The sequence below is a fragment of the Notamacropus eugenii genome, chromosome 2, assembly GCF_028372415.1.
Source record: "Notamacropus eugenii isolate mMacEug1 chromosome 2, mMacEug1.pri_v2, whole genome shotgun sequence".
Lineage (NCBI taxonomy): Eukaryota > Metazoa > Chordata > Mammalia > Diprotodontia > Macropodidae > Notamacropus > Notamacropus eugenii.
In genome coordinates, this window is record NC_092873.1 from 314,705,838 (window position 1) to 314,726,109 (window position 20,272).

General features: G+C 37.7%; 1 protein-coding gene across 1 annotated transcript in view; it reads right to left on the bottom strand.

Moving 5' to 3' along the window:
* The window catches only part of DNAH9 (dynein axonemal heavy chain 9), a 459,447-nt gene that overhangs the window by 52,345 nt on the left and 386,830 nt on the right, over window positions 1-20,272 (bottom strand). Inside the window, exons 60-63 of the mRNA XM_072645065.1 lie at window positions 14,561-14,754; window positions 13,225-13,373; window positions 5,264-5,391; window positions 2,070-2,297 (exon numbers count right to left, since the gene is read on the bottom strand). Coding sequence (XP_072501166.1) covers window positions 2,070-2,297; window positions 5,264-5,391; window positions 13,225-13,373; window positions 14,561-14,754 — 699 coding nt within the window. The remainder of the gene's footprint in view (window positions 1-2,069; window positions 2,298-5,263; window positions 5,392-13,224; window positions 13,374-14,560; window positions 14,755-20,272) is intronic.

Genomic DNA, 20,272 nt, shown 5'->3' on the forward strand with positions numbered 1-20,272 from the left:
TCCACAATCTTCCAGGAATTGAAAGTGAAACAGAAGCCAGTGCCAATTTAACAATATTTTCTTAAGGTTGGTATTCAAGTTCGTTAGGCCTATTGGAGGATTTAATTGTATTTTATTCCTTTGTTTTTAAAAATGAATCCATGCTTGAAAATGCCTCTAAGAGATCAAACAAAAAGGTAAAGGACCCATATATGCAAAAATATTTATAGCATTTCTTTTTGTGGTGACAAGAATTGGAAACTGAGGGAATTGCCCATTAATTAGGGAATGACTGAACAGGTTATAACATGTGCTAAAAGAAATGATGAAAGAGATGGTTTCAGAAAAATTTGGGAAGACTTACATGAACTGATGGAAAGTGAAGTAGGCAGAACCAGAAGAACAGTGTGCCCAGACAGGGTGATATTGTAATGATAATCAACTATGAAAGACTTAACTACTCTGGTCAATACAATGATCCATGATGAAAGGACTCATGATGAAAAATGCTATCCACCTCCAGAGAGAGAACTGATAGACTCTCAGTGTAGAATGAAGTATATTGTTTCCTCTTTATTTTTCTTGTTTCTTCTTTTTTTTTTTTTTGACAACATGGCTAATGTGGAAATATGTTTTACATGACTTCATGTGTGTAACGAGAAATGACTTGCCTTCTCAATCAGTAGGGGATAGCTAAAGGGAAGAAGAGAATTTATAATACTGAATTATATTTATTTTTATTTATATATAAATTTCAATTTATAAATTGAAAATAAAAAAAGAAAATGTCTCTAAGTGCAAACAGAAGGAATTTTGTGTTGAAATGTTACAATCAGCTCAGAATAGGATCACAAAAATGAAGTCAGTCACAGAAATGTCACATGACTGCATGCGCATTGGATGAGGCCAGGTTTTAAAAAATGGCCCTTGAACTTTGCTCTCAAAATAGTTAAGCTCGGGGCTCTATACTAATGCTTTGGATAAAGGCACAGACACCATGCTTGTCAAATCTACAGATAACAGAGCTGGGAGAGAAAACCAACATACAGGACCCAAAAGTATCCTGACAGGGTGGAAAATTGGGCTGAATCTAACCAAATTAAATTCAGTTGGGATAAATGTAAAGTCTTGCACTTGAGCAAAAAAATCAACTTCCCGAGTATGATATGGGCTAGAGAGTAGTCTGTCTAAAAGAGAATTGAGCTTTTTAAATGATTTTTAATAGTAGGCAACACTATGATGTGGGAGCCTCCCTCTGTCCCCCTCCTCCTCAAGAAAGCTAATGCTGTTTCAGCCTTTATTAAGAGAAGCACAACTTTCAGGGTAAAGGAGATGAGTTCAATTGTACTTTGCCCTGGTAGGAGCACAAATGGTGTATTATGTTCAATTCTAGCTGTCCCAGTTTAGGAAGGACATTGATAAACTGGAGATTGACTACAGAATAATAGGAAAGAGGTTAAAGGGCCTTAAGAGTATGTCATTTTCTGATAGACTGAAGGAATTAGTGATATTTTGCCTGTTTCTAATCTCCCCTCCCAAAAAAACCTTTTTTTTGGGGGGATCATTATAGTTATGTTCAAGTACATGAGGGGCTATCATGTGAAAGAGGGATTAGACTTGTTTTGTTTGGCCACAAAGGACAAAATCAGGACAATATGGAGTTTCAAAAAGGCAAATTTAGGTTCAATGTCAGGAAAATCTTCCTGATAATTAGAATGTCCACAAAGGGAATGAGATACTTCAGGAGATAGTGGGCTCCCTTTCCTGGAAAGTTTGAAGCTGAGTCTAGATGGATATGGATTGTTAAAATGGTTGTGGATGTCCCTTCTAAAATTCTGTGATTCCCTGATTTTGTGACATATTCCCATTTACTTCCAAAGAAAAATAAATGTAAGATTTCTGGTCCCTCCTCACTTTGAACCAGGGAAATGTTATAGGGGCACAACAGATGCAGGATAAAGATTATTTTAAAAAGAACAGGCTCTTCTCTTCAGCACAGGCAGACCTCATTCTGAACACATCCTATAGTTAGATCCCAAGTGTGCACCGGGACAGTTGAAGCAAATTATCCACAACTCCCAGGGTGGTACCTGAGTAAAGTTGTCCAGAGCGTTGTGCAGTTTGGCTTGCATGCCCATGGGAGGCTCGTTGGTGATCTTGATCGAATTTTCTAGGATGCCTTGAGGAATGATATGGCCATCAGGAGAGGTTGCAGGCTCAGCACTCATGAAGACCCGGAACTCATGATGACTACTCTTGCTGTGCTGCTCCAATATCTTCTCAAGGGAACTGAGCCATTTGGCGACCAGGTGGATGTTCTAGCAGGAAGAGAGTTATTTGCTATGCTTTCTGTTAGCACTGAAGCAGCCACCAGGTCTGTAGCTGACAACAAAGATCCAACCTTGATTTTGATTTCTAAGAATTTATAACCTAGCACAAGGCTGGCAGGTCAGCTAAATTAGATAGCTCCCCAGAGAGAACCTCCTTAATCTTTTGGTTGCCTGGGCCTTCCCTTAAACAATCACCACTAGAGAATCCAGGCTTTTATTATCTTGTGCCTAGATGACCCTAATAGTCACTAAGGATGTTAACCTTCCCTTGAGGCTCAACTCTCTTCAATACATCTTGCCTATTGTTCCAAGACTAATTTTCCTAAACCTTATTTTCATCATGCTACTTCTCTGCTCAAGAATAAACACTGACATTTCCTGTCCATGTGCACATCACACTGTTTGCACTCTGGCCATCATCTCTCTCTCCTGCAGTGGAAACAGACTTTATCCCTGGGATATTGTCTCTGATAGGAGAACTTTTGCCTTATTTTGCTGGAACTAGGTCTACATGACACTTCTTAGCCATTTCTACGCTATGCTGCAGGTAGAATACTTCTCCTCTCTACATTCCCCCTCTTTCCAGATCCCTTTTATGTGTTGTCTTCCCCCATTAGATTGTAAGCTCCTTAGGGGCAGGGGCAGTTTGTCTTATTTATATTTGGATCCTCAATACTCATTATCCTGGTACATAGTAACCACTTAATTCTCTCTCTCTCTCTCCTCCCCCCCTCTCTCTCAGCAAACAGAAACCACCAAGTTCTAACTTTCAGCTTCTTCCATGATCTTATCACAATCTTAAACCTGGTGTAGTGGAAACTGTTTAAGTTAGGAATCTAGAGGTACAGGTTCAATTCTGCCTTTTTACTAAGCAAATCTGGGCAAATCACTTCACTTGCTTGGGCCTCAATTTTCTGCTCCTTACAGTATGGAGGAAGGGTAGAGTCAGTGATCTTTAAGGTTCTTTCTAGGTTTTATATTCCATATTGCTTATGATGTCCCTCCCTCCTAGCCTGAAATATCTTATCCAGTTACTCAAAGTTCTGGATCAACATCTACCTGTTCCATAAATACTTTTATTATGAGCCCAGTACGTAATGGTCTCTTGTTCCTGTGTGCTCTGTTTCACTTACAATCACTAGTCCTTTAGAGTTTAATATATGTATGTGCATATGCATATGTTTATGAAACTGTGTATGTAACCAACTAGACTATAAGCTCCTTGTAGGGTCCAGGCTGGTTTATAGATCATTAGAGGCATGATTATCTTTCTGAACTAGAGTCCAGGAATTCATAGAGTAAAGGGAATATTTTAACCAAAATCTCCATTTGCTAAACATATGCCAATGACCCATGAGTGAGTAACAAATACTTGGCTAATTCTTTGAGGAACACATTCATGATGTTGTCTGGTTGCAGGTGGAGGAAAGTTTTGGTCTGTACTTGGGGGTGCTTGTAGTGCATGAATCAAGGATAATCCTGGGGGGCCTAATTTCCCTGAGGGTTAAGGAGGTGAGCCATGTGGGGAGGTATTTCAGTATCTGTGTGGAGAAGGGAGCAAGCAGCCTGTGCTAAGTTTGGATTGGGTCCTTATCTAGAAAATTTCATAAAGATCTTCAAGGATACTCAAGATTCCAAGCTGCTCTGGAGTACAGTTCTAAAGAATTTCAGTTCAGTTTAGTTCAGAACCTTAGAGAATTTCTGGAATTGATGAGTTCCTCTGGAAGATTCAGAGGATTTGGAATCTGGATTTTAGAGATCAGCTTGAATTCAAAGCAGTTGTAAGATAAGATGTTTCTTGGAGCCATGTCAGGTAGGACCTAAAACTTTGCGGCAGTGTAGGGCACTCTACTAGCCTGCCTCAGAGTCTAGGGACATTGCTAAGTGCTCTCTGTCCTCTGAAAGTCTGTTATTGTGTATTGTACATTCCCTTGAAGAGCTCCTTAGAATGACCAGGGAGCCTTAGAGGCAGTTACTTTGCAATGAGACAGAACAATTTATTAATTGTATCTATTTCCTTTTCTTTAGTTGTTTAGTTCCCTGTCAAGGTCTCCAGACATATGCAAGGAAGGAAGCAACGCTTACATAGATTGTGTCTGCATGATACGCCATTTCCAAAATGTCAAATTCCCAGCCAGCAGGGCCAGAAAACCCTTGAGTGCACTAAACTAAATTAAAATGTAAATATCTTCCAATTATGTGTAACAAAAAATAAGGTACAATAAAACATAGATAATGTTAATTTGTGTTTTTTAAAGATAATATGCAGTCTGCAGCGATCAGTTTCTATTTTGCATTTGACATAATTGTTTTAGTGCTTCCTTCCATCAAATAATCAGGCACCCTAGATGTTTGGCATCATGCAATCAAATTCATAACCTCAGAATTGCAAAGTAACTAAGAATAGGAAACCCCCCTAAGAATTCTGAGTGAATGAAGGCTCAAAAATTTGAGTGTATCAGACACACAGGGTTTGTAATTTTTCTGTTGCTGGTTGGAGCTGAGTGAGAGGATCATCCCTTTATGGGAACAAGTGTGGTTAATGACAAGCAATTTTCTTGTTTGCTTTGCTAAGCATACTTCAGAATTATAAGTTCACCACCCAATGAGTACCTGGTTTATGGAAAAGCCATTCCTTTCCTAGCACTTTGACAACTCAACAGGATTAGGAGGCCACCCATCCCCTTTTCTCCAAGATTTATTGTTCTTGGAGGAGATCCCTCAATGAAAGGGTAGATCTCTCAGAACTTGAACCCAAAACTAATAAAGAGTTAACTGAATGTGAAATTCAAAATCAAATTTGACAATTTCTTGAAACCAAAACAAATTATTTCTCCTTTATCCCAGTGTTGCAGAGCTATTGATTTATGAAGAAAATAGAACAGATGGAAGGAGGACAGTAAAGTTTATAGGAGCCTCTATAATTAGGGTTGGGGGCTTAAAGTGGGTGATACCTGCAAGATAACCCAGTGACCATTCTTGGCAGCCAGATCCAATGCAGCTTCTGCCACTACCTCTTGTCCTTGACCCAAGGACACATTATGGAAATTTTGATTGTTGAATGTGTAACCAAGTTTCTTCCCTAAAAAGGAATAAGGAAATTTTCATAATTATTTCACTTGTCTTACTGTTCCATTATACCATTTATCTCTCATATAGGCACACACACACATATCCTTCCAGACGGTCACATGTAAACATATACATAAACATACATAGTATCATACCAAATGTATTTTCTTACTCTGGATTTTGACCAGTATCCCCTCAAGTTTTGCTGGGATATGTTCCTAATACAAATTATATAGGTATAAGAAATATTTTAAGAATATATGCTTGTATGTTATACCAATTTAGCTGTTACACAGTAAGACTCACCCTAAGCAGTCGCCAAGAATTAGCAACCCTGAAAAGAACCCCCAATGACCCCAGACCCGGGTATAAATAAATAATAAATAAATGAAAAAAGCATTTATTAAATGCTTACTATTTGCCAGATACTGTTCAATGCAGAAGATACAAAATAAACAAGAAGTCTACTCTTTTCCCAGTAATAAAAAGTAATAGAAAATACTAATGACCAATTATTTAATAAACTTACAGAATTATTTAAGAAGAGACTGTCTATAAGTTATGACTATATTTTTTAAATTATAAAATAAATAATTATATTATTGCTTAAATTATAATTAAATTGTAAAATAGTTTAGCAAGTTATATGTCTAGTGAGGAAGATATCATACAAAGAAAATCTGTAACTTTGCCTGGAATTGAGTTAAGTTCAGACAAGTAGGTGGAGATCTGAATCCAGAAGCAAGCAAAATTTTCCTGCATAGTACCTCAGGTATAGACACCCCAAGAGTACAGATACATCTTATAGGATGTAGTAGCATTGCTAAGACATCCTGGACCTTTTACAAGATCAGGTATAGGGGCATACAGTTCAATAGGCTTTGAGATATTGGCTGCTGCCTCAGTTTGGGGGTAGGTGGGTACTGCTTTACTATCTTCCTCTTTTTTCTCCTGCCTCTTCCTCCACTCTTCCAACTTTTAGGTATCTTCAGTTAAACTATGAAGCCTTTTATTAAACCATGCCTATTGCTTTCAGTATTGACTGATTCATCTAATCATGTAAAGCCTCCCTTTTAAATCTTAGGAAAACCACAGTAACATTGTATAGGTTTTAACAGGCTTTCAGAAAAAACAAAAATCAGTTTAATCAAAGTATCAGGTTCTAAAATAAATGCATAATATAATCAGTCTTTTAAAAATTAGCTCATTATTGCTATGCCGATGCCATCCTAGAATCTGCCAGTACTGACATTGTGGAATTGAGGGATTTTAGGACTGTTTCCAGTAGAATCTGGGAGAAAGTTCCTCTAAAGAAAGTGCAGAAGCAGGTTTGGAGTTAGTGTGTCATTCTTTATCTTGATGCCATGCAGAGCCTAGGCATTTTGCCTTGTCCTCACCTCCCCCTTTCAAAAAGACTAGAATGAACTGCTGAATTGCTGTGGCTAATGAGGGTGTTTGCTGTGATCATAAGGAAAATGATTGGTAAATTAACCCCAAGTGCCCTCAGGCCTCCAAGTCAGGGAAAGATGCTATTACACTGTCAACTGAACAAGTCCTCCCAGGTCTGTTTCTCCCTCCTTTCCACAAGGGAAAGGAATCTAAGCTGAAAAGTCATTTTCTACTCTTGTGGTCAGAATTACTGGAGCGGTCTGCTCTAAATCCAACATATCATGTTTCTTCATCCTTTTGCTTTCCCTCCTAGTAATAGCAGTAGCTGTCGTTTATAGAGTCCTAAAAGGCTTGCAAAGCACTTTACAAATATTTCATTTAGTCCTCATAACAACCCTCTGGGAGGTAGGTGATACTGTTTACGCATTTTACACACAAAGACACTCCAGTGGATAGAGGTTAAGTGACATGCTAAGGGTTAAACAACTAGTGTCTGAGGTTAGATTTGAACTCAGGTCTTCCTGACGACAGAGCCAATGCCCTATCCACTGTGCCACCTAGCTTCCTCTAAGTATTGTATTGTTTATTTCTCTTCATATTAAATAAATTAGCAGCAGCTGATTTCTTTGTCTAACAATGGAAATAAATGGTATTAAGGAAAAGAAGAATAGTGGGAAGACAGGACTTTTATCATTTCTCTTGGTCCTTCATCATCTGCTTTTGGTGCCAATTATTTATTGAGACAACTGAGATAAGGAAGGTTGATTCAGTGAAACAAGATTCATATGTGAAACTGACATGCTTTCTGATGGATGACAAATTTGTGATAATTTGTTCTAGAAAAGTTCTTGAGTCTCAAGATTCTGTAGACCTAATTCAGAAGTGCTTTTACCTTCTCTGGCAAGTGCTCACACCTTGGGAACCACATACATAACAGAGGTTCTGTAAAAGTGACATTTGTCTATTGATAGATCACCAGTTTTCCTCTGGCTAGTCCAACATTTTCATCAGTTCTCATGTTCTTTCAGAGTTTTACAAAGAAAATGATGGTATCAAGGCATACCAACACTTCTCAGGTAGTCTATGTCTCTCTTCCTCTCTCTCAACCTTGCCCTCTCCCCTTCTTTTTTCCTCCCCAAAGGTAAATTTTGTTGGCCAGAAGTTGCCCAGTTAACTTGGGGTAGACTGGCTAGATTTCTTTCCTCATTTTCTTTCTTTCTTTTTGTTCCTTCCTTCCTTTCCTTCCTTCCTTCCTTTCCTTTCCTTCCTTCCTTCCTTCCTTCCTTCCTTCCTTCCTTCCTTCCTTCCTTCCTTCCTTCCTTCCTTCCTTCCTTCCTTCCTTCCTTCCTTCTTTCTTTTTTTCTTTTTCTCCCCAAAACCTTAGACCCAGTGCACCCAGTGCAAGCCCATGGATTGAACAGTAATGGGTCCCTGCCCAACCTCCACTCAATGACTGTTTTGAACCATCCTGGCTTAGAGTGAATGACAATAATAACAGTTTCTCTTCAAAACAATGACCTAAGACTCCTGCCCCTCCTACCATGATTTATCCATTTTTTTCCCTTTTCTATTAAACGGGCCATCCTCCTGACTACTTTTAAAAGAGGCACATTCACTGAATGGGCACTACATCACTTTGAGTGAGTACCTGAAAAGACCTTGGACCATGGCATCCTGCACCATCTCCAGTCACGCTGAAAAATATCTGGGCACTGGATCCAGATGGCTCAGGAGGAGAAAGTGAGGCTGGTGACCTTGCACGATCTTTCCTCACTCACAACAAAGTCAAATGCAAGTCATGTCATTATTTCTCTAATGTCACGGTCCTCTTTGAAAACAAAGGACGAACACAACAACTTTCTCCATCAACCACAGCACACAATCAGACTGGTAAAACATCCATCTAGACAGATGAAAGCAGATATCTTTTCTACCTCAACCACAGAAATAGGATGGTATCTACTATACAAGTCTAAGTCTTAAAATTAATTACTGGCTGCTTAGTAAGCAATCTAGGACAACTTAAACCCAGTCATTGTGTCCACATTAGGTGTTGTTGTTGTTGTTCAAAATACAATAGTCTATTCATGTTCATATCTTTTTGCCCTTCTTTGCTATCATCACTATGGTTATAAGGGCTGCAGGGTTGTGATGATGTCATTAACCAACTTTCTTTGAGATGGTTTCTGAGGTCCTCCATCATGGATAAAGGAATCTTTTTAGATTTTTCTCAGAATAGTCATGAATCAATGAATTAGATTCTGTGGATTGCTCCTCAGGAACATCTCCCATCTCACTCATGCAGTAGGAAAATGCATGGCCTCTTGCTGAGCTGTCCAACCGATCCCTACATTCTTCTAGTATTGGAGAGCCACCAAAGCAAATACCTCGAGGTCCAGTTCAGAATTTGAAAGGTCAGCATTTTTTTGATGTTCACTGTCACTTTTTGGTGTCTCTACTCTTTTAGGTTTCTGTATAGTCTGTGTAGATGGTCAGTGTGTAAGAATTGGCATTCAGCTTACTGCTTGCATTTTTCTTTTAGTAATTTGAATTGGTTCCAATTAGTGCTGACACTTCAGTGATTGTTGGTGGGTCTGGACATTCTAAAGCTAAAATGTCAACTTTTCTGTTGATAACTACTTCCTTAAGGAAATTTAAGCTCACTTTGATATATTCTCAGGTATCTTTGTCATTGAATTCACCAAGTCCACATCCTTTCATAGACTTTAAAAGTACTTTCCTTTAAATGTTTCTCATAGACTGGAATAAAATGGTAATGAGACATCCATTACTTAGGACTGCATTGCAGTCCAGTTTCTCCATCTTCACCATCACCTCTACATGGGGTCTTATGAGTCCAGGAAGAATAGATTTATATGTAATCAACAAAGAGGGGAATGTAACTCCTCAGGACTTGGTTGTACTGAAACTGTTAGCTAATTTGAAAGTCTAGCTCTAGTACAATGTTCACACTTGTGCCCTCTCCCTGCCCCCAAATCCAAACATCCTTAAACTAAGGATGGCTGTGAAGGTCACAGAAGATATAGGTAGAATCTCAAAATAAGAAGACTGAGAGGCAATAGAGCAACTCCCAATTATGTCTTTACTGGCTGCTCAGGGGCCTGGGTACTCCCGACTGAGAGCTGGTAAATTCCTTGAGGAGCTCTAGGCATTGCTCCAACATCATATTAACTGTACTAACTGAAAGCAAGCCATGCTCACCTTTACTGATGGCTATCCTCCAAACTTATCAATTAGGGACTTGACTGCACTATTATATAGATGACATTCTACTAGGTGGAACTTCAGAGGATGCTTTGGCCCAGGATCTCACCACCCATTTGTAGAGCAGGGCTCCTGTCAGTGTCCACACATAAAATTATTAGCTCCAGCAAATCTGTTAAATTCTCAGGCCTTAATGACCCTTCAAAGGAGGATAATTATAGCTGCTACCTTGCCTTCTTGTTAGCTTCCCTGGGCAATGAATTTATAATCAAATTCATCATGCTGCCCAATTATCCCTCATGTAGTCTCAAGGCCATAATTGGTGTACTTCTTACCTATGGGCTTCAGTTGTTAAAAAAAAAAAAAAACAACTTTCCATGGATGTACTAGAAGAAAGAGAAAGGGAGAGGTAGAATGTTGTAATTCATCTCACATAAAAGAGGCAACAAAGGGCTTTTACAATGGAGGGGAAAAAATGAGAGGTGAGAGGGAATAAATGAGCCTTACTCTTATTAGATTTGGCTTAAGGAGGTAATAACACATTCAATTGGGTATGGAAATCTATCTTACCCTGCAGGAAGGCAGGGGGAATGGAAGCAAAGGGAGGATAATAGAAGGAACGGTAGATTAGGGGCAGATATAACCAGAAGTAAACACTATTATGGGGTTAAGGGAGAGAATAGACTAAATGGAGGGTAGAACTGGATAGGGGAAAGGTTGTTAGTCTTTCACAACATGACTGTTATGGAAGTATTTTACATGGCTAATTATAATCATTTAATATCATTTTTGGACTTTAATAAGGGCCAGAAGAAGAGCCTGGACCTCACAACCTCTTTGTTCTCTGAGTAAACTCAAAGAAACTTCTTCCTATGTCAACAAGACCAGATGGGGCTGACTTAATTGTATTTTTCCTCTGTTTAAGCATGTGACCCTTAACCTGAGACACTATCTTGAATAATGGGACTTTTCCATATCTTAATATTTTATGGTCATATACTATGTTATAGCATGTTAATGGTAAAGAAAACACAGATATCCTGGATCATAATTTCAATTGACGCTTTGTCAACTCTCTTATCTTATTGTATTTACAACTTATTCAGAAAATTCCTTTCTCATGGTATAGTTAAAGACATATGGGGACCAGACATCTGAGGAACACAGACATTCTGGGATTGTTCTAAAACAGATTTAAGCCTGGTCATTCTTTTATTAAACAGTCAGAAATTTCATTCTGGCTCCATGATCATGTATCTGCTAGCTTTAAGGGAAATAAACAATATGGATTTACATTTCAACTAACCTGTTTACCTCCTTTAACCAGACTTTCAGGTCAATATTACACATCTATGACCTGTATTGAATTGTTTGCTTTCTCAATGAGGGTGGGTAGGAGGTAAGGAAGGGAGAGAATGTGGGACTCAAAGCTTTAAAAATGAATGCTAAAAATTGTTTTTTCATGCAACTGGGAAATAAATTATACAGGCAATGGGGCATAGAAATCTATCTTGCCCTACAGGAAAATAGATGGGAGGAGGATGGGAGAAGGGAGAGGTGATAGAAGGGTCAGAAGGTGGTCAATTCCCATCCCCTCTGGCCTGAACAACTGGCAGCTTAGAAGACTGAAGAGACACTATTCTCATCCTTGAGGATATAAGGAGAAAAAGGGGTGTCATTCTCAATTTAGGGGCCAAAGCACGCATTTACTTCATGAATAGTATTGTACCATCATATTTAATGAAACAAATGACCTATGGCTTCTGCAAGGGGTTAAACTGGGCTTAGTTCAGCAAAAGATCTATTAAAAAATTGTCAGGTCCATCACATTTGCCAAAGTCCTGAGAAAAAGACAGAGTCTAAATGTTATTGATTCCAAGGTAGCAGCTGACAGATTTGCAGTTTGGACTGGCATTTGAGATAAAGGTTGACCAAGGAGCATTGAATTTCCCTTAACAGCCTGACTCTAAACCTTTCCCTTCCATCCACACCCAAATTAATTCTTCCTAAAAAGGATTTGGTTAAAAAATGTTAGGAAGGGGAGGCCAAGGGAGGTGAAAAGTGTTTTAGTTTTTATTGTTGTTAATGTTTTGTTTTTTAAGTGCAGACAGCTGAGAATTAATTGCAGGTTGCTGCCATTAAGATAGCTTTCTATGGAAATTGCCATGAGGTGTCTGACAAATCATACCATTATGTCCTGAACCTTAGGAGCTGACCTGTATGCCATGAACTGGGCTATACAGTTTCCATCAATGCCACAGAGAACCACAATTTTGCCCCACCACATTCCCTCTATTTTTCTTTTGTTTCCACCACCTCTTTCACACTAAGATTATAATTTCCTTCATTCCACTATTTGGCAATTGTCAGAGGTAGATGGTGTGTGTGTGTGTGCGTGCGAGCACGCACACACCCATGCCTATATCTTGCAAGCCACTTCCTGTACCTTGCAGGGTACCTCATACTGCTTCTGGATCAGTAACAGGAAACATCAGCAGGCACATAACTTCCATCAGGAACAGGACACAATCAATCCAAAAGGAATATAGCCACAGAGATCAGAGACATTAGGACAGCAGTAGATTTGTTCTTCTGGTTCCATCTGAGGGGCACTGGTTGCACTGGAGCTTCTGGGTGGACTGGGTAAGGGAGCCATTGCAGGGAAGGCTCATATAAATGCTATGTAACTGACTCCTAGCCTAGGTGGGCACTTGGATTCCTTTCTCCTCCTCTCAGTGCCTTCCCTTCCCTCTCCACCCCTCCCCATGCAACCAGTATGAATGAGCACCAATATCCAGGTCCAGCCTCCTCAGTCTCTTTTCCATTTGTTTGCCTTTTATCTGGTCCTGCTTGCCTCAGTTGAGAACACTATAAAAACTCATCAGATTTTACTGTGCCCAGTTCCACTCAGAGCCCCAGTGGACCTGACTATCGTTCTTGATTGGAAGTATGTCCCCTCAATAAAGCTGTCTTGTTATGCTTTTTCCTTGCACTGAACATTACTAAACTTTGATAAAACAACTGCATGTTAGATCTAATAATATTCAATTATATTATTACTTAAAAGAAAAAGCAAGCTACTATGTAATATTTCTGGTTTCATATCTAATTCTTTTTCTGCTCTACTTTGCATACGGAAATATTAATTTTATTTGGTGTTTGGTGAAAATATTTTTTTAAAAAAGTGTGGTATTGGCTTGGTGTTGGTTCTGATATGAATTCCTCTTACCTTCTTTCTCTACATCCTTCAGTGGGTCAACACCTGGAGACAGGATGAAGAACATGGGAGTTGCAGGTCCTGATTCTTCAAAGGAGGTAGAGAAATCTAGTGTTCTGCTTACCACATATTTGCTTCCTAACTTTTCCTCTACAAAATCTCTACCAGGAAAAAGTAATAACAAGTGACTTAAAGATGAAGAAGTCAAGTCAGAGAAAACAACTTTCCTAAGGTTATACATATAGTTACTGTTAGAGTGAGGACTAGAATCAAGGATTCCCAACTCACAGTTTAGTGATCTTTCCTTGAAATACTAATGTGAGATGAGTTTTTACTATATTTCATAAAACCAAATAATTTAAAACATGGAAAAAGTACAAAGTAGCTCAGACCCAAAGTCCTAGGATATTTCAGATGAGTTCCACAAAGCAGGGAATCTTTGCAATATGATAGGTTGTGAAAAGTGAAGAATGAGAGATGAATTCTCCCAGAAATACCAAGATCTTAGAAAGGAAGTCTTCTAGTTTGGTGTTTTGGGATTACATAGGAAAAAAGAAACCTGCCCCAGTATCTCTAGCACATTTCACTAATGGATGAAGTAGAGAAGAATGACTGAATTTTCACTATTAATTCAATGATGCATTGCAAAGAAGTGATCAGAGTGTGACTGGATAGAGCAACTGTCTTGGTACATATTCTGGAAAGCAGAGGGTAAAGAAGTTAATCAAACTGGTAATACAGAAGTATTTTCTATAACATTCCATTGGATAAACATCATTTTCATTTGTAAAATGAGAAGATCAGACTAAATAATTTATAAGGTCCCTTCTAGCTCTATAGCTATGATCACCTTTGATAACTTTAGAGACAGAAATGAGTATGTCAATATGACATGAACATATACTTGACTTATAGGTTCCATGACAACCTCAGAGTAAACTGACCCATTCTGTCAACACTGTTCCAGTTTTCCACTACTCTCTATTTCCTTGTTCATCTCCACTGATCAAAGTGTGATTAATATCTACTCTTCCTCTTCATATTCTGATTACAAACATGTCCCATCTACTCCTCTCAGGTCTTAAGAAAATAAATTGGAACAGCAAGGGAATCTAAAAATTAAGTATTATGAGGAATGACAGTATTGAGAGCTAACAGTGCATAGACTTTATGCTACTATATACTCATAAATTCTAACCCTAATCCTTCCTTTGGATGGTTTTGAGACTTGAATAAAGTGGAGACTCTGAGGCTCCTACTTAGTTTTTCTTGAGTGTTCCCTTGGTTGTCTTGATGTCCCTCTTGTGACACACAGAGGTTAGCCTTTGTGCCAAGCTGGGACCTTTACCTCATAGCATATGTCATGCGGTCAGGTCTCATTGTCCTCATTACACACAGTTGTTGCAGAGATGATTTGTTTTTCCACTCCTGGGGGAATTTCTCTTTCTCAGGGCATTCTGACTCCACAAATTTCTTCCAACGCTTGGCAGATCCCTCAATGTCCCTATCCAGATTACAGAATTCTTCCATTGATGAAAGAGCCTGGGAAAGTTCAGAGAACATAGGTAAGAAATGTACTTCCTATCTCATAGGAAAAACAACTGACTTGGAAAACAGATTAAGGAGAGATAATTTAGGAATCATTGGACTATCTTGAAAGCCATGGGAAAAAAAAGTTTGGAAATCATATTTCCAAAAATCACAAAACCGTTCAAATATCTTAAAAACAGAGGGCAAATTAAATATTGAAACAACCTATCAGTCACCTTTTCTGAAAGAAATCTCAAATTGAAAACTCCCAGTAATATTATAACCAAAATTCAGAGTTCCCAAATCAAGGAAAAAATGTTATAAGCAGTCAGAAAAAAATGTTATAAGCAGTCAGAAAGAAAGAATTCAAGTTTCATGGAGTCACAATCATGATCATGCAAAATTTAATGGCTACTAAATAAGCAGAGAACTTGGAATATGAGATTCCCGAATGCAAAGGATGTAGGTTTACAACCAACAATAACATATTAACAATACTGAGTATAATACTACAGGAAAAAATTGATCTTTAATGAAAAAGAGGACTTCCAAACATTTCTGATGACAAGATCAGAGCTAAATAGAAAAACAGACATTCAAACACAGGACTCAAGAGAAGTATGTAAAGGTAAACATGAATGAGAAATCATAAAGGACTAAACCAGGTTAAACTATTTACATTCTTGTATGGGGAAATAATACATAACCCCTCAAACTTAATCATCAACAAGAGTTTTAGGGTGAGTCTATTAGACAGAGGACCTAGGTGAGATTCTAGTTATTGTATTATATTTGGATGAACTCAAAAGAAGAGTTGAGGAGCAGGAAATGGGAATGCACTAGGAGAAGGGGGGAAGGAAGAGAAAGAATGGGGACGTTTATCTCACATAAGTGGGGTGTGCAAAGAGGAGTTTATATAACAAGGAGGGGAAGGAATCTTGCTCTCATCTGAACTGATTTAAGAAAGGGAAAATACACATACAGCCAGATTCAGAAATACATCTTACCTAATAGGGAAATAGAAGGGAAAGGTCTTAAGAGAAAGGAGGAAATAAGAAGGAGGGTACAGTGGGAAGATTAGTCAGAAGAGAAATGGACTTTTCAAGAGGGGGCAGGGGAAAAGAAAGAAAAGGAGTAGTATAAGAGATAGAATAGAGAGAAATACATAGTTAAAACCACAAGTGTGAAGATGATTAAACAAATTCTAGAGCTGCAGAACCCACAAAACAATGGAGTTAAATAAGTCTGTAGCCCAAATAACCTGGAAGGTCAACAGGAAAGTTCTGTTACCCCAGGCTGAGAGAGGAACTCAGTCCAGCAAAGGCCATGCCAGCACAAACCAGGCCCCAACAAACGCAGAGCAGGATGCAGGGGACTGAATCACTGGCAGCTGTGGCCTGCAAGCAATTCATATTTTTCTTGGAGGCTTTAGATGCAGGAGCTTTGATTCTGTTTTCTTCTTCTGGTTGCATGTTTTGATCTTTGTCACCAAAGTAAAATTCAATAGTCTGTTTTTTTTACATTGTCTGCTTATTTTCCCAGCCAAGTACTTGACTTTCTAACTTTTGTCAAGGTAGGACTGTACTTCCAGTGGGGGAAGGGCAGTGTACTATTTCAAACTTCAGAGGTTTTGTGCAGCTGTTTTCAGAGATGCTTCTAGGGTATCTGTAAATTTTCAGTTCTTCTAAGGTGGTATGAGCACAGGAAAGGTGTTTACTCCTTTCCTGGCTTGTGCTTTGGTCTTTGAGTGACAACAAACATTCTTTTTTGTCTCGAAACTGTAAGAAGGATTCCCTCTCCACCGCACCACAAGTTCCACCACACCAGTGCCCCTCCTCGCCCCAGGACCACCACTTAGGACTGTGACCCAGACCCAAGCAGGGCAAAGCAAGAGAATCCTGCCTCAGCATCAGCAAAGTGATCTCTGCAATCCCCTCTGATTAGCTGCTTGATCCCCACACCATCTGTGGGCTGGAAGCTCCAGAAACAGCCTTTGCTGCTTCTGCTGCTGTTGCCACAGTCACCACCTCTGCCTCTCTGAGGTTGGGGTTGAATCACATTCCTCTCTCTCATCCAGGTCTGACAGAGTTTTCCCACTGACCTTCTATACTATCTTTGGGATTTGTGGGCTAAAAAGTCTTAGACTATGGAAGAGCTCAAAAAGGATTTTGAAAATCAAGTAAGAGAAGTAGAGGAAAAACTGGGAAGAGAAATGAAATTGATGCAAGATGAGATATTTTACATTGTCTTCTATTTTTTCATTCTTTTGGTGAGGCAATAAAATCATGAAAAATGAGTCAACAACTTGCTAAAGGAGACCCCTCCAAAGTACTGAAGAAAATATCTTAAAAATAGACTAACCAAAATGGCCAAAGAGGTCCAAAAAGTCAATGAAGAGAAGAATGCCTTAAAAAGCAGAATTGGCCAAATGGAAAAGGAAGTACAAAAGTTCACTGAAGAAAACAATTCCTTACAAATTAGGATGGAGCAAATGGAATCTAATGACTATGAGAAATCAAGAAATTATAAAACAGAACCAAAAGAATGAAAAAATAGAAGGCGATTTCACTGGAAAAACAACTGACCTGGAAAATAGATCTAGAAGAGATAATTTAAAACTTATTGGACTACTTGAAAGTCATGACCAAAAAAAAGAGCCTAGACATCATCTTTTAAGAAATTATCAAGGAAAATTACTCTGATATTCTAGAACCAGAGGGAAAAATAGAAATGGAAGGAATACCTCTTGAAATCACCTCTTGAAAGAGATCCCCAAAGAAAAACTCCTAGGAATATTGTAGTCAAATTTCAGAGTTCCTAGGTCAAGGAGAAAATATTGGAAGTAGCCAGAAAGAAACAATTTGAGTATTGTGGAAGCACAACATGACAATTATGGAAGTGTTTTGCATAACTACACAGTATAACCCATATTGAATTCTTTGCCTTCTCAATGAGGGTGGATGAGGAGCATAGAAAGGAGAGAATTTGAAATTCAAAGTTTTAAAAATAAATATTAAAAATTGCTTTTACATGCAATAAGATACACCGCAATGGAGTATAGAAATCTATCTTGCCCTACAAGAAAGTGAGGGGTAGGGGGACAGGAGGGAACTGGGAGGTGATAGAGAGGAGGGCAGACTGGGGGAAGGGGTAATCAGAATGCACGCCATCTTGGGGTGGGGGAGAGGGGAGAGATGGGGCAAAAATTTGGAACTCAAAATCTTGTGGAAATGAATGTTGACTAAAATAAATAAATTAATACAAATAAAAAAAATGCAACTCCCTCCTCCAAAAAACCCCCACATAACTGTGAATTTGAATGGACAAAATCACCCATAAAATGGAGGAGGGTAGGAGAATGGAATAGAGACCAGAATCAAACAATGTTGTTTATGAGAAACACACTTGCAACAAAATGCTACACTCAGAAATAAAACATAAGGCTAGAGCAGACTGTATTATCATTCAGGTGAAGTAAAAAAAAAAACAGGCAAGGGTAGCAATGATTTCACTTGAAGAAAATGCAAAAAACAGACCTAATTAAAATAGAAATAGAGAAACGACATTTTGCTAAAAGATACCATGTTGTTGTTCAGTTGTTTCAGTCTTCTTCAACTCTTTGTGGCCCTCTTTGGGGTTTTATTGACAAAGATACTGGAGTGGCTTGCCATTTCCTTCTGTAGTTCATTTGACAGATGAGTAAACTGAGGCAAACAAGGTTAAGTGACTTGCCCATGGTTACATAGCTATTAAGTATCTGAGGCAAGATTTGAACTCAGGAAGATAAATCTTTCTCACTACAGGCCTGTTTCTGTGTCCACTGCTCCATCTAATTACCAAAAATGTACCACAGACAATGAATTCATATCAATACTGAAGATATAAGCATCCATGGCATAGCATCTAAATTCTTAATAGAAAAGTTAAATTATTATAAAAGGAAATAAATAGTAAAACCACAATGATGGAGGGACCTCAATTTACTCATCTCAGACTTAGCTAAATCTAACAACAACAATAACAATAAAACCCAAAAGATGTTAAGAATAGATTTTGGAAAATAAAATGAATAGAATTTTAGAAAAGTCAGATATGATAATCCTCTGAAGAATACTAAATGAGAATTGAAAGGAATATTTCTATCTCTCAGCTGTATATGGCACCTTTGCAAAAACTGACCATGCATTAGGGTATAAATTTCGCAAACAAAAGTAGAAAAACAGAAATATTAAAAACATCATTTGCCAACTATAATGCAACAAAACTACATTTACTAAAGAGCCTTTGGAATAAAAGTTAAAAGTCAATTGAAAACTAAATGCCTTAGTTCTAAAGATTGGGTGGCTCAAAGAACAAATCATAGAAATAATCAATAATTTTGATAAGATGATGTCAACAATGAGACAATATACAAAAGTTTGTGAGATGAGGCCAAAGCAGTACTGAGGGGAAACTTTATACATTTAAATGCTTTCGTCAATAAAAAGAGATAGAACAAGTCAACAAACTAGACATTCAACTAAAAAAACCTTAGAGAACCAACAAATTAAATACCTTTAACTAAACACCAAAATAGAAATCCTCAAAATCAAAGGATATACTAACAAAATTAAAAGTTAAAAAATTGAACCAACTAATAAAACTTATAATTATTAAGCTAATTAGTAAACAAATTGCTTTTTGAAAAAACCAATAAAATAGAAAAACCATTAACTAACTTAATTTTTTCTAAAAAAGAAGAAAACCAATTACCAGGATCAAAAATAAAAAAGGTGAATTCATAGCCAAAGAAGAAGAAATACATGCAATTGTTAGGAGCTATTTTATTTTTAACCATATACCAAAAGACCTTGATAATTTAAATGAAATGTATGAATATTTACAAAAATATAAATTGTTCTGAATAGGAAAGAAAATAGTTAAATAACCTTATCTTAGAAAACAAAATTTTATAAGCCATAAATGATCTCCTAGAGAAAAAACTCCAGAAACAGGTGGATTTACAAGAGAATTCTACCAAACTTTTAAATAGTAACTAATGATAATATAAACTTTGAAAACAATTGGTAAGGAAGGGATCCTACCAAATTCTTTCAATGACACAACTATGATCTTGATACATAAATCATGGAGAGTCAAAACAGAAGGATAAAAACCCTATGAAACAATTTCTCTAATGAATATCAATGCAAAAATTTTAAATAATATATTAGGAAGGAGACTGTAGTACTATATCACAAAGATCATACACCTGACTGAATTTATTCCAGGAATTCAGGGCTGGTCAATATTAGAAGAACTATAAACATAATTAGTCATATTAAAAACAACAAAAATCGTGTAATTAGCTCAATTGATATAGAAAAAGTTTTTGACAAAATACAACACCCAATTCCTGTTTTAAAAAAATAACACTAGAAAATATAGGACTAAATGGAGTTTTTCTTAAAATGATAAGAAGACCTATACAAAACCAAGAACAAACATTATCTGTAATGGGGATAAGCTAAAAGTCTTTCCAATAAGATTA